The sequence below is a fragment of the Scylla paramamosain genome, chromosome 2, assembly GCF_035594125.1.
Source record: "Scylla paramamosain isolate STU-SP2022 chromosome 2, ASM3559412v1, whole genome shotgun sequence".
Taxonomy (NCBI): Eukaryota; Metazoa; Arthropoda; class Malacostraca; order Decapoda; family Portunidae; genus Scylla; species Scylla paramamosain.
In genome coordinates, this window is record NC_087152.1 from 35,416,445 (window position 1) to 35,430,902 (window position 14,458).

The window sequence follows — 14,458 nt, forward strand, 5'->3', positions numbered from 1 at the left end:
AGCTTTGGGATCATTTTTGTTACTCTATGTTGTATTCGTTCTAATGTCTCAATATCATTTTTGTAATAAGATGACTAAAATTGTACATTATATTCAAGATGAGGACGTACAAGTGAGTTATACAAGGTCTGGATTATTTTTGTGAGATTTGAAAGTGAAAGATCTTCCTATAAAATCTATTAATTTATTGGCAACTTTAATGACCTCGGTGCAATGTTTGCTTGGTTTAAGATCTGTTGACAATAAAACTCTCAGATCTTTTTCAGCATCCACACTTTTCATGGGGGTATTACTCATTTTATAATTTTCTTGCGGGTTGCTATTTCCAATGTGTAATACATTTATCAAAATTAAAGTTCATCAGCCACTTTTCAGACCATTCAATGAGAGTGTCTACGTCATTTTGCTAAATATGAAGTTAGGTCGGTGAGTCAGCCTTGTTAGCAATCTTAGTATCATCTGCAAATTTTGACAATTTACTGATGATCCCTTCGTCAATATCATTAATATATATTATGAAGGATCGGTCCTAAGACTAATCCTTGAGGAACGCCACTACTTACATTGATCCAATTTGAAGAATTACCATTAATTACTACTCGCTGTTTGCGGTCTGTCAACCAATCCTCTATCTACACAATGAGGTCACCTGATATGCCGTGAGCTTTTACTTTGTGCATGAGATGCTTATGAGGAACTTTATCAAATGCTTTCTGGAAATCAGAATAAACTACATCTACTGCCCTGGTACATATTATACAGGTCGTGGAAGAAATCGAGTAAATTCGTTAGGTATGAGCGTTTATTTATTTAGGGTTTGTGTGAGTGGTAGATATTGAGAATTTTTCTCTTTTGTAAATACGATGTAAAGTAATCGTTTGGATTTTCAGCCATTAGGATCTCGTCATCAGTATGTTTGCCACTTTTTAAGATAAAGGGACCAATTGTAGAAGTTAATACTTTTTCTTTCTGATAAAGCTGAAAAATTCTTTAGGATTTGATCTGCATAAATTTGCAATGTGAATTTCAATGTTTTTCTAACTATCTTTTTTTATTCTTTTATTGTTTATTTATTTACTTATTTATTTATTTACTTATTTCACGCAGGGAAGCCACAGAACGCTTGACTTCTGATCTTTCTAAAATTTCTGATTGGGCAGAGCAAACTTGGTATTGTTCAATGCCTCAAAAACTCAATTCCTCCACCTATCAACTCGACACAACCTTCCAGACAACTATCCCCTCTTCTTCAATGACACTCAACTGTCCCCCTCTGTTACACTGAACATCCTCGGTCTGTCCTTTACCTATAATCTGAACTGGAAACTTCACATCTCATCTCTAGCTAAAACAGCTTCTATGAAGTTAGGTGTTATGAGACGTCTCCACCAGTTTTTCTCACCCCCCCCCCAGCTGTTAACTTTGTACAAGGGCCTTATCCGTCCATGTATGGAGTATGCTTCACATGTCTGGAAGGGTTCCACTCATACTGCTCTTCTAGACAGGGTGGAATCAAAAGCTTTTCGTCTTATCAACTCCTCTCCTCTAACTGACTGCCTTCAGCCTCTCTCTCACCGCCGCAATGTTGCATCTCTAGCTGTCTTCTATCGCTATTTCCATGCTAACTGCTCTTCTGATCTTACTAACTGCATGCCTCCCGTTCTCCCGCGGCCTCGCTGCACAAGACTTTCTTCATTCTCTCACCCCTATTCTGTCCACCTCTTTAACGCAAGAGTTAACCAGTATTCTCAATCATTCATCCCTTTCTCTGGTAAACTCTGGAACTCCCTGCCTGCTTCTGTATTTCCACCTTCCTATGACTTGAATTTCTTCAAGAGGGAGGTTTCAAGACACTTATTCATCAATTTTTTGACTACTGTTTTGACCCTTTTTATGGGATTGGCATTTCAGTGGACTTTTTTTTTTTTTTTATTGAATTTCTGTTGCCCTTGGCCAGTGTCCTTCCTACATAAAAAAAAAAAAAAATTGCAATGACGCAGCAGTTGATCGTGTTCTGATTTGTCTTCGTTACTTTTGGTGTGTTCCACCATTTCGGTTTATTGTTAACGATTAATTACCTATTCCTCAGTGGAACAGATTCTTCAAGAGTTTTGTTAAGTTTAAAAATGAATGTCTTCCAAGCTTCGTTACTGTTAATACTTTCTAAGAATGCATTCCAGTCACAGTTGTCCAGAATGTTTCTTAGTTTACTGAAATCTGCTTTCGAATAGCCAGGCACTTTTTCTTTGCTATCTTGTACTGAAAATTTATCAATTTCAATACTGAATGTAATCGCCTGGTGATCACTGTTACTGAATTCTGGACCGACTTCCACACTGGTGGCGATGTTTTGTTTCACAGTTGAAACAAGGTCCAAAATATTGTCTCCTCTTGTTGGCTGTTCTACAAGTTGGTGGAGACTGCTTTCCCTCAGGTTAGCGTATAAATTGTGTCTTGAGTTCGAGTTCAGGAGATCGCCCCACCTGTGCACGGGTAGGTTTAGGTCACCGACTATTAATGTCTCGTTTTGGCAACAAATTTTTGCTATCTGCTCGTAGAGTTTGTTGTTAGTTTCCTGTAGCTGACCTAGAAGTCGATGATGGAGGCCAATAACAAATTCATGTGAATTACAGTTTAGCTGAATATAGGAGGCATTAATGTTATCAATTTCTTCGGTGGATTTTACAATTGGATGAAGATGAGATTTAACGTATAAAAGTATTCTACTTCCCTCTCTGTTATGCCTTTCACAGATTAACTAATTGTACCCTGGTAATGAAAATTCTGCTAAGTCTCTGTTTACTGTATTAATCCACGATTCTGTTACTCCAATAATACCGTAATTCTCCAAATAGGCAGTTTCCTCCAGATCTTGAAATTTGTTCCTTATACTACGAACACTACGAACATTCACGTGATAAAACTTAATAGCTTGACGAACGGGTGGGGCGGATTTGGTGTTGCGTTTTAAGTTGTGGCAGGCACTCTCCCTCGATTCGCGTTTTTTGTAGAGTGGGGGGGACACTGCCTCGTGGAAGAGACGCTCGAGCCCCGCGGAACCTACTGAATTTAGGCGAAGACCGTCATTTCGGTATAAGATTCTTTGGCTATAGAATTGGTTCCATAGACTTATGTAATCGGCTCCTTCCTCTCTGCAAAGGGTGGCAAGGCGAAAGTTTATGCTGAAAGCCTTGTCATAGAATGAGCTGGTTGCATTAATTCTGGGGAGGACGCCTGAAATGGTGATATTTGACTTTGTTGTGTATTTCCTTATCATGACGCGGTATTTATCTAGGAGAGCCTCTCATCGTGTTCTCTGTATGTCGTTTGTGACCACGTGAATGAGGAAAAGCGTTTTCTGTGTTGTCATGTGTGATGTCGTCATAAGCGAGTGACGTCATCACTGATTCTCCCGGGAATGCAGTATTTTTTACGATGGTTTGGGGACCGACCACAGAATTCGACAAGCTGTACACGGGGCATTGAGTCACCGATCAGCTTGGTGTCTTCATTTCTTATTGTTAAATTTTTAAGTATCTCAAAGCGGCTGTAAGTTGTTGAAGGCATTGACGTTTTTTTCCCCCATTGCTTGCCTAGCGCCGTTCCTGACAGGGATCAAGGTTGAAGAGGAGGAAGAGGAAGAGGACGAAGAGGAGGAATAAGAAGAGATGGTAGAAGAGGAGAAGGAGGGGAGGGAGAAGAGGGGGAAGAGGAAGAGGAGAACGAGGAGGAGAAAGAGGAGGAGGAGGAGGAGGAGGAGGAGGAGGAGGAGGAGGAGAAGGAGGAAGAGAAGAGTATGAGGATGGAGGAGGAGGGAGTCGAGGCGGGAGAGGAGGAGTAGGAGGAGGAGGGATATAGAGGGAGATAATAGGAGGAGGAGGAAGAGGAGGAGGAAAAGGAAGAGGAGAAGAGGAAGAGGAGAAGAGGAAGAGGAAAAGGAGGAGGAAGAAGAAAAGGAGGAGAAGAAGGAAGAAGAGGAGGAGGAGGAGGAGGAGAAGGAGGAGGAGGAGAAGGAGGAGAAGGAGGAGGAGGAGAAGGAGGAGCGGAAGGAGGGAGCCGAGGTGGGAGAGGTAGCATCAGAGGAGGAAGATGAGGAGGCGACAGCATACGACAGTCATCCCAACAATTTGCATTAGTTATCGTTCACTCCTCGTCCTCGTCTTCCTCGTCTTCCTCGTCCTTCTCTCCCTCTTCTTCTGACACCAGTACACCATTTGCTTTCTCGTCTTCCTCTTCCTTCTCCTCCTCTTCTGTCACAATTTCATCATCATGTTGCTCATCCTTCTCCTCGTCTTCATCTGACACTGGACCATCACCTTCGTCATAACACACTCACACTGCATCACCCTTCGTCATCTGCCACGTTTCCTCTTTGGCTTTCTTCGTATTCGACTTTCTATATCATCAGTCTCATCTCCTTCCTCTTCTTTTGTATAATCATCTTCATCTTGCTGTTCTGTATCATCATCCTTTCCACCTTCATCTTCCTCTTCTTTTAACTTTTCATGATCCATCTCACTGTCTTCTTTATTCTTCCATTTCTCTTCTGTCATGATTTCATCGTTTTCATTGTCCTCCTCCTTTTTATCTTCTTCTGACTCTCTATCATCATCCTCATCTTCTTCATCTTCCTCTTCCTCTTCTAATTGTGTATCATCCACGTCTTCGTCCATTTCATTGCCCTTTTTCTTCTCTATCGCAAATTCATCATCTTCCTTATCTTCATCCTCTTTATTCTCTTTTTCTGACACCACATTATAACCCTCATCTTCTTTCTGTTCCTCTTCTTCTGACTGTACATTATCTATTTCATCTTCATCCTCTTCTGAATCTATAGCATCGTCTTCATCATCTCCTCCATTCTTGTTTAGGTCATCTGTCAGAAATTCATCATCTTCATTGTATTTTTCCTGTACGTCCTCTTCTTGTAACATCATATAATCAACCTTCTCATCATTCTGCTCCCATTCTGACTCTACATCATCAACTTTCTCGTCTTCCTTCTTTGATTTCTCTTCTGCCATCGTAACATCATTTTCCTTGTCTTCTTCATTTTCCTCCTCTTCTGATTCTATATAATCAGGTACATCGTCTTCATCCTTTTCTTCTGAATCTATGTTACAGCCTTCGTTATGTTCTCCATACTTTTTTGAGTGTCTAGTCACAAAGTCATCGTCTTCTTTGTCTTTTTCCTCTACGTCCTCTTCTTCTGACACCAAATTATCTTCCTCATCTTGATCACCTTCTTCATCTTCTGCTTTTGGCTCTAGATTTTCTATCTCATCCTCTTTTTTCTTTTTCTTTTCCTCTTCCTTCACAACTTTATCACGTTTCTCGTCTTTATCATCTTGTGACATTATATTATCACCCTCATCTTCTTGATCTTCCTTTCCTTCACATAACTCTACATTATAGAATTTGTCTTCTCTATTCTTCTTTTTGTCTTCTGTGAGAATTTCATCGTTTTCTCTGTCTTCTTCCTCTTCAACCTCTTCTTCTGACACTATATCATCTGCTTCCTCATCTTCATATCCCTCTTTCTCTTTTGACTCTTCACCACCTCCTTCATTCTTCATTTTGTCTTCTGTCACCATGCCACCTTTCTTATTAGTTTTTTCCTTTTCATCCTCTCGTGACTCTTTATGATCATCATCTCCAACATTCTCATCCTCTTCTGGGTCTTTTTCATTGTTTTCATTATCATGCTTTTTTTTTATCTAGTTTTACAATTTCATCTTCACTGCCTTCTTCCTCTTCTTTTTCCTCTATTGACTGTATACCATGACCCTCATCTTCATCTTCCTCTACGTAATCCACCTCACCGTCTCCATCGTTCTTCTTTCTGTCTTTTGTCACATAACCGTCTTCTTTGTGCGCTTTCCCTTCATCTTCTTCATCATCCTCAGCTTCATCATCGTCATCTTCCTCTTCCTCGTCTGATTCTGGTACTGCATCATTCAATTCACCGCCCTTTTCATTCTTCATTTTGTCTTGTGTCACAACTCCATCGTCTCTTTTGTCTTCTTCCTCTCCATCATTCTCTTGTAACTCCAAATCATTACCCTCAACTTTTCTTTCCTCTTCCTCTTCTTTCTCAGCGTCATGGTCTTCATCAGCTTCTTCATTCTTCCCCTTGTCTTCTGTCCCAGTGTCTTCGTGTTCTTTGTTTTCTTCAGCTATATTCTCTTGTTCTGAATCTATAGCATCATAATCATCATCTTCATTCTCACCCTCTTCTGACTCTACATAATCCACATGATCGTCTTCTTTATTCTTTTTGCGTTTGTCTTCTGCCATATTATAATTGTTTTCTTCCTCTTCACGTTCTTCTGGTTCTCTATCATCGGCCAGTTTATCTCCTTCATCATCCTCATCCTTTTCTCCCTCTTCAAAATTTACTTCACTCTTTTCTTTAATCTTCTTTTCCATTCCTGTGATTGTTCCATCGACGTCTTTATCATCTTTTTCTGACACTATAATATAATCCTCATCTCTTTGTTCCTTTTCTTCTTCTGACTCCATATAATCTATCTCACCATCTTCATGATTCTTGCTTTTGTTTTCTGTCACAGTTGCATCGTCTTCGCTGTCTCCTTCCTTTTGATCCTCTTCTGATTCTCTACCATCGGCCTTATCTTCATCCTCTTCCTCCAAATCTACATCATCGTGTGTACTATCCTCTCCATTTTCCTTTGTGTCTTCTGTCACAAATTCGTCATCTTCATTATCTTGTTCCTCTTGATTCTCTTCTTGTGACACTATATCTTCAACCTTGTCGTCTTCTTCTTCTTCTTCTGACTGTACATCATCAACTTTGTCTTCACTTTTCTTTGCATCAACTTTCACGATGTCACCGTCTTGTTCCTCTGACATCACGCCATTAACTTTCTCGCCCTCTCCTTCGCCCTCGTCTTCTTTCCCATCTTCAGGAGTAAATTTTTGAGCCAGCTGTTGCAAAGTGAGGCTTTTTGCGAGGATGGCGAGGCAGTGAGCCACGCGGTCGAGGGAGAGGCGGCGGTTCGCATCCCGTACAGTGCACGAGCGTGACAGACTCCTGAGGGGACCTGTCAGGAAGTCGTGTGTGCACCAGTCCATTACGTCGTCCATCAGCCGGCCAAGGCTGTACACGTCGCCAGAGGGGAAGACGGGTCCTCCTCGATACACCTCAGGCGCCACCCAGTGGGGTTTCGTTGAATAAAGTGAGTCGTCGTCGTCCTCACTGGTGACCTCGTCACGCTTATCTGCCTCTGCCTTTTCCACCTCCGCGCTGGAGCTGGAAGAAGCCAGGCCAAAGTCGATGAAGTGGAACACAGGCGCGCTGACTGTGCCGGTGAACGTAATGTTGTTCCACTTGAGGTCGTTGTGCAGGATGCCTTTGTCGTGGACCTCCTGCAGGCAGTGGCACACGGCCTCCAGTGACGCCAGGCACTCCTTCACCGAACACACGTTCAGGTACTGGTCATAGGTCTGCCCCACAAACTCCTGCACCAGGGCGGGTGGTGACTGGCACACGCCTGCACAACACCAACACACGTTATTGAGCACCACACCGCACGGGTCATGTAATTTTGTTTATCTATTTATTTATTTTTCATGTAGGAGAGGCACCGGCCAAAGGCCAACAAAAATTAGCAGTAAAAAAGAGGCCCACTGACATGCCAATCCCCAAACAGAATCAGAAACGATTGTCAAAATTTGGAGAATAAGTGTCTTGAAACCTCCCTCTTTAAACAGTTGAAGTCAAAGGAAGGAGGAAATACAGATGTAGGCAGAGAGTTCCAGAGTTTACCAGAACAGGGAATGAATGATAAAGAATACTGGTTAACTCTTGCATTAGAAAGGTGGACAGAATAGGCGTGAAAAAAAGTATTAAGTCTTGCACAGCTAAGCCGCGGAAAGAGAGGTATACAATTATCAAGATCAGCAGAGCAGTTAGCGTGAAAAGAGCGGTAGAAGAAAGCAAGAGATGCAACACTACGTCGATGAGAGAGAGGCTGAAGACAGTAAGTTAGAGGAGAGGAGCTGATCTAACGAAATGCTTTTGATTCCACCCTCTAAAAGAGTGGCATGAGTGGAAACCGCTCCCCCTCTACTCCCCACCCCACTCCCCCGATACAATATTCCTGTTCCTCTTTACATACACGCATTACAAGACAAGTTACCTAGAAGCTGAGGCGCTCCGCCTGCTCCACTGAGCTGCAGCAGCATAGTGGCCTCTGCCAGCACCGGCAAGAGCTGCCCGGCCTGCAGCAGCTCCTTGACCACAGCCGGGGCGCCATTCTCCCAGGACACCAGCCTTACACGGCCAAAGCCACCTTCACCCAGGAGGCGTCCGCCGCCCAGGTTGTGCAGCTCTGCCCTGGTCAGGAAGGGGACGTGGCGCCGGATGACCTCACAGTAACCCTTCGTGTCACACCGCTCGACAGAAGTATTCCGAGAGTAAGCGAAGGCGTCACCCGAAAATGAAAACACCTCGTCTATCTCTTGAAGCCAAGTTTTTGTAAATGTGACGCGCTTGTGTTGGTGTGCCGGTGCACGATCAATGAATGTTTCCGGAAAGTAAGCGAGGTGGTCATCCGAAAAACAAAACGCTTTGTCCATCTCTTCAGCCCAAGTTTTTACAGCACTTTGACGCTCCTCTTGGTTTTGAGATGCACAAGCAATGACTGTTTCCGGAAAGTAAGCGACTTCTTCATCGGAAACAGAATACATCTCATCAACCTCTTGGGCCCAAGTTTTCGCGTTAGTATTGGGGTTTTCTTGCTCCTCAGCGTACTTAGAGTCTTTGATGCTCATGTTGTTTTGTTGGTTCAGTTGACACTCGTTGGCAATGCTTTGCTCTCTCACTCCAGGGAAGATTGTATCAGTGCAGTCCATGGAAGGGGACAGCCTGTAGCTATTCTGAGTACTGAATGCGTCGCCAGCCCTTACGTACTATCAATAATTTGCTTTAGATTGAGCTCCACTCACATCAGCGCCTTCCTAACTCCAAGCTCCCACTCCAGGCAGTGGTGTTGGTGACCAATCAGGTGCTGCCTTCTGTGCGGGAAGGAGGGTCGGTTGGGGGATCCCGTTGAGGGGCTCCGGTGGTATAAGAAATCCAATGCCATGGTTTGAAGAAGTAAAAGAAGGGAAGGAAGAAGGAGTAGTAGTAGTGAAATAATAATAATGATAATAATAATAATAATAATAATAATAATAATAAGAAGAAGAAGAAGAAGAAGAAGAAGAAGAAGAAGAAGAAAAGTTCTTTGAGAGAGAGAGAGAGAGAGAGAGAGAGAGAGAGAGAGAGAGAGAGAGAGAGAGAGAGAGAGAGAGAGAGAGAGAGAGAGTTTTGAGATTTATAAATTTGTTTAGGTAAAAGTACAATACAAAAAATTATGGTGAAACAGATATTTGAAACATCTGAAACACTGATCATTTATTTATAAGGGTTTGCCTTTCTATAACCCAAAATCTTTATTTCTGGCAAGGGGATATTACAGAATGCAATTTTTACATATCAAGAAAAAAATACAAACACAAAACAGAGAGGCAAATACAAAATATAACAGAATTTCACACACTCACAAAAAAAGAAAAAAAGAAAGAAAAAAAAAAAAGCTCAGAGTAGACAGATTTGAGTGCCAAGTTTTTAAGCGTTATGTAATCGTAGGTCCAGTAGTTAATGTTGAAGTTTTAGTCCAAGGGATAGGCTGTAGGGTAGATAATTTCAGTTGATTTGTGTTTAAATGATATTTTCATTAATCTTTAGCCGAGTTAAGCCACTGTATTGTTTATTACTAAATAACATGTGGCATGTTTTGCTAATATTTATAGTTAAGCTATTGTCAAGCACCATTCACTTAAGTATTGCAAATCTTGATTAAATTATTGTATTAGGGCAGGGGTTCTCAACCTTTTGCATGCTGGGCCCCCGCTACGCTGGTTCAATGCAGTTGGAGCCCTCCCTCCTCAGCTATGCCACCATAGATAGATAGATAGAATCAGATAGATAGATAGAGAGATAGATAGCTGCATCTCCTTTGTACTAATAGCCACTGAGTCCCTAATTTTCTGAGATTTTTTTCTCCTCCCGCCCTGTGCTCGCGCTCCCACCGGTTGAGATCCACTGCAATAGGTGCAGGCATTTGGTGCGGATATAAAGTCATGTCGTCTGCAAATAGTATAGTTTTTGCTTGGGTGAATATCTCTGAAACATCTTTATATAGGTTAAGAATAGTATTGGTCAAAGGACACTACCCTGGGGGACGCCATATTGTAATTTAAGATGAGAGGAGTTTTGGCCATCGTAAAAGGTGGATTACGTCCTCTTTGTTGATTAATCCTTTAGCCAGATTTTTTTATTGCTCCTAACATGCCATAGAAGTTTTTTTTTTTCATGTTTTACAGTGTCAGTTACAAATGCCTTTTTTTTTTTTTTTATGGGGAGAGAGGGTTTATAAAAACAGCAAATAGGCCAAATACCTCATCTAACTTTTGATAACCATTTAAACAGAATAAATTAATGATTATTTATTGTAAATACTTTTATTGGAATTTACTGCAAAATTACATTTGCCTGAGGATTCATCGATAGAATTTGCGTTCGTATGACTTTTTATCATAATTTCTGCAGTGTCTAGGGATAACTGTACTGATCCCCACTGATCCACGTCCCAAGAACGTGGACAAACCTGAAAACAGTTTGACAGCACGCACCAAGCACTATAGAGCATGCTTTAATGAAAGGAATATTTTTTTGCAACTGACTACTTTCCAATTCCAATAATACGTGTAAAATATTAGGCACATTGTTTTACATGTAGTAATGGACGGCTGGTCGATCTTTTTGTATCAGATACCAATATCCTTCCCCACAGAGAAAAGATGACCTTTGCTATTTCACGCCATCTCGCTGTTCTTGGTCTTGTATCCGAGCGAGACCTTCGCCCACTCATTTCCGCTGCCAAAGAAAAAAAAATAAGACTTTGAAATTGGACTTCTTTTACTTAACATAGTTTTGTTTAATCTAATTTAATATAGCCTTACTTACACAAATGCCACAAAGATGAATTTATATAAAAGAACACTTCGCACATCTAGCAACATTCATACAAACAACACCTCGTATATCTAAGCTGAATACACAAACAACACAGCAAGTACATAAGCCAAACTCATACAAACAATACCTTGTGCACTTAAACTTATAACAGTACAGCACCGCGTATATCTGATAACTATCTGTTTGTGTGTACACCAAGCCGATGCCTTCTTTTAAAGGGAGATAGTGGAGACAAGAGATCACGTGCTGTTACATGGTCCGAATAAAAAGACCGAGCAAGGCGTTCCCAGTCCCTTCGCCCCTTCTCTTGTCGTCGCCCAAGACATCGCAGGAAATGACAAGTTGGTGACTTTTATCCTGGGAAGAGAATTGTATGCGCACAGAATGGAAACAAACATTGGGTCTTGTGCGTATGTATGTATGTATGCATGTATGTATGTTATGTATGTATGTATGTGAATATATTTCGAGGCCCAACGTCAGCCTCCTTATATATACTACATACATACATTTACATACACAGTTAATCCACAGCGCTGGTCTCACTTCTCGGAAAATAACAAAAGTCCAGCGTGGCACACAGGAAGTAAAGGCAGCGTGCAGGGGGAAGACGAGGCGTGATCACAGTCTTGTCCGTCCATTTCTCAGTGTGATGGAGGAGTTGCCACGCGGCCTCCATGAACCTCCCATTACCATTTGCTATGATTTATTACTTTTAAAAACTTTCCTTGAACTATTTTTCAGCGGCTCCGTTTTGGAGGTCAACTCGCCTCTTGCAGTCTCCTTGTTCCCTTATTTTCTTTCTTTTTCTTTTTTTTTCCGTCAGCCGCTGCCTGCCATTCACTAAGGAAGAGGTGTGGCGCTCAGTTGTGCTTGACATTGTATCCTAAGCAAAGATGAAACAGTTGTGTGGGAAAGGTAGTCGGGAAGCTGAAGCAGGAGTACTGTTTTCTCTTCTTCCCACTACACGCATTCTTTCCATTTATTCTGAAGAGGATCTGTCGACGAAGCGTAACGTATTATACTAATTCTTCATCATGATTTTTCCTACTACCGATTCTTACACTTCTCTGTCGATATTGTATACTGAGTACAGATGAGGCAATTATGTAGAAAAGGTGGTAGGAAACTGCATTCTTTTATGCTGCCGTTACACGTCGTCTTCCCATTCTTTCTGAATAAAACCTGTAGTTGAAGCATGAAATATTATAAGATTTCTTATTCCTCATTTTCTACTACCCTTTCTTTCACATTCTCTGTTAGTTGCCCTAGAAAGCGATGTCGTATTGAGACAAAAAAGTAAGTACCAGATAACTGCCTCCATCACATGTCCAGTTCTTGGTATCTGCAGAGCTCTTATTATGAAACATTTCGTTTGTCTATCTTATATTAATTTTCATCCAATTTGTACTTATGAAATAATTCCCTGGACTTGCTGACGTTACTTCTCGGGACGACTGTGCGTGGCAAGTATAATAACCGAAGACTTGAAAATTATGAAGGAATAATGGTGCATTACAACGTATACACAAAGACACATTACTTATGCATAACTGAAATAGAAGCGTTCACCTAGAGTCACCTGAGCGAGGCGAATATAGATATTGAAAGCTAATAAAGAATAAGGAGTAAGGGTGTGCTACGATGTATACAGAAGCAACGTGTTATTACTTAGGGAGAACTGCAATAGAAGTGTGTGCATGCAGTCAGGCGAAGACACAGTGCGAGGGAGACTTAAGAGGCCACGCGGAGAACGACCGTGGTGCATTATTTTGATACTGTGACTTGGCGCGATGCCCACGACACTTAATTCCAGAATGCCAATACGCGCTGGATTACTCGCGCCATTATCGATCTTGAATTACCGGTGCTGACTCTGAGCTGAATCTTGTGTGCATGTGTGTGTGGCACCGGAGATACAAAGGAGAAGGAGTAACTGTTTCTCGACCACAATGCATGAAAAGAATTAACAACCTCGCGTCGATAATGTCAAGGAAAAGCTATTCGAAATTACTATTCGTGTCTCTTTCATTGGTTACTTAGTGTTGTGAGAGGACGGAGTGAGAGTGAACGTGACTGCAGGTGTAATCTGTTAAGTAAATGAAGGAAGGTGAGGGAGCATTTGTTTAATCAGGACGAAGAGAGCCAGAGAGAGAGAGAGAGAGAGAGAGAGAGAGAGAGAGAGAGAGAGAGAGAGAGAGAGAGAGAGAATCAATAAAACATTTAGAATCATATTAAAAACTTTCCTGTAAATTCTACCTATGAAGATTCCTCCACGAAAATATCACCCAAAGTAACAATCACATGATCAACTGTGCCAGCCTGGACAGCACATCAGAGCGCAACTGAAGGTAGACCATCTTTAACCCCTTTAACCATCCTAATGCAATTTATCATAGGGTGAATTGATTTCGGGCAGAGCTTGTTGGGCGAAGGAGATCCATGTAAGAAATCTAATACGATGCTAGATACAACGATGCATACTAGAGGAGATAAAGAGAAGCCTGAAATATGCTGACAGCCTGACCAGTAATTCCTTTTCGCTCCTGCACGCAACTGGAAAACACGGAAATTTCTCCCTCCTCTTCTTCCTCCTCCTCCTCCTCCTCCTCCTCCTCCTCCTCCTCCTCCTCAATTCATCCTTTTCTTCCTCCAGCAACTTGACCTCCTTTTAAGGTTCCGCTTAGAAAAGTTCTCGTCCCTTTGTAAACACTGATGATGGTTAGAAGAATGTGTTAAATTTGTTCACGTTTATTATTATTTTTTATGTAAGAAAGGTTCTGGCTATGTACCAAAAAAAAAAAAAAACAGAGAAAAAGACGTCCACTATTAAGCCAAAAAAGATAATCCAAAATTAGAGAAAAGTCTTGAAACCTCCTTCCTGAAAGTTCAAGTCACAGATAGGACAAATACAAAAGAGCCAAGGTGTTTCAGAAATCCAGAGATTTACAAAACAAGTGTTAATGATTTTCCACATAGTCACAGATCTATATTTCAGGTTTGCATTGTTAATAGGATTTGTTCTTTTAAATGTATAGATATATGTATTTTTGCAAGTTTTCTGTTTTTATTTATTTTATTGCTTCCTGCATAGCCATATCCCTCCATTCTCTCCCTTACCGGAAAAAAAAAAAAATGGCTTGAAAAGACAGACAGGTTGGCAGGCAGACAGGCATATAGGCAGGGACGCAGGCTCGAGCGCGCGCGCCCGAGCGCATATATATATATATATATATATATATATATATATATATATATATATATATATATATATATATATATATATATATATATATATATATATATATATATATACACACACACACACACACACACACACAGAGAGAGAGAGAGAGAGAGAGAGAGAGAGAGAGAGAGAGGGTGGGGGGTGACGGAGAAGGGTGAACGAAA

At 41.3% G+C, this 14,458-nt stretch overlaps 1 protein-coding gene across 1 annotated transcript; it reads right to left on the bottom strand.

Moving 5' to 3' along the window:
- Positions 1 to 4,143: 4,143 nt before the first annotated feature.
- Positions 4,144 to 8,877, bottom strand: LOC135107482 (probable serine/threonine-protein kinase kinX). Its single transcript, XM_064017393.1, has 4 exons — positions 8,163 to 8,877; positions 5,781 to 7,514; positions 4,394 to 5,674; positions 4,144 to 4,304 (listed from the first exon to the last, which is right to left on the bottom strand). The coding sequence occupies exons 1-4, from the start codon at positions 8,875 to 8,877 to the stop codon at positions 4,144 to 4,146; spliced, it is 3,891 nt and encodes a 1,296-aa protein (XP_063873463.1).
- Between the last annotated feature and the right edge of the window lie 5,581 nt (positions 8,878 to 14,458).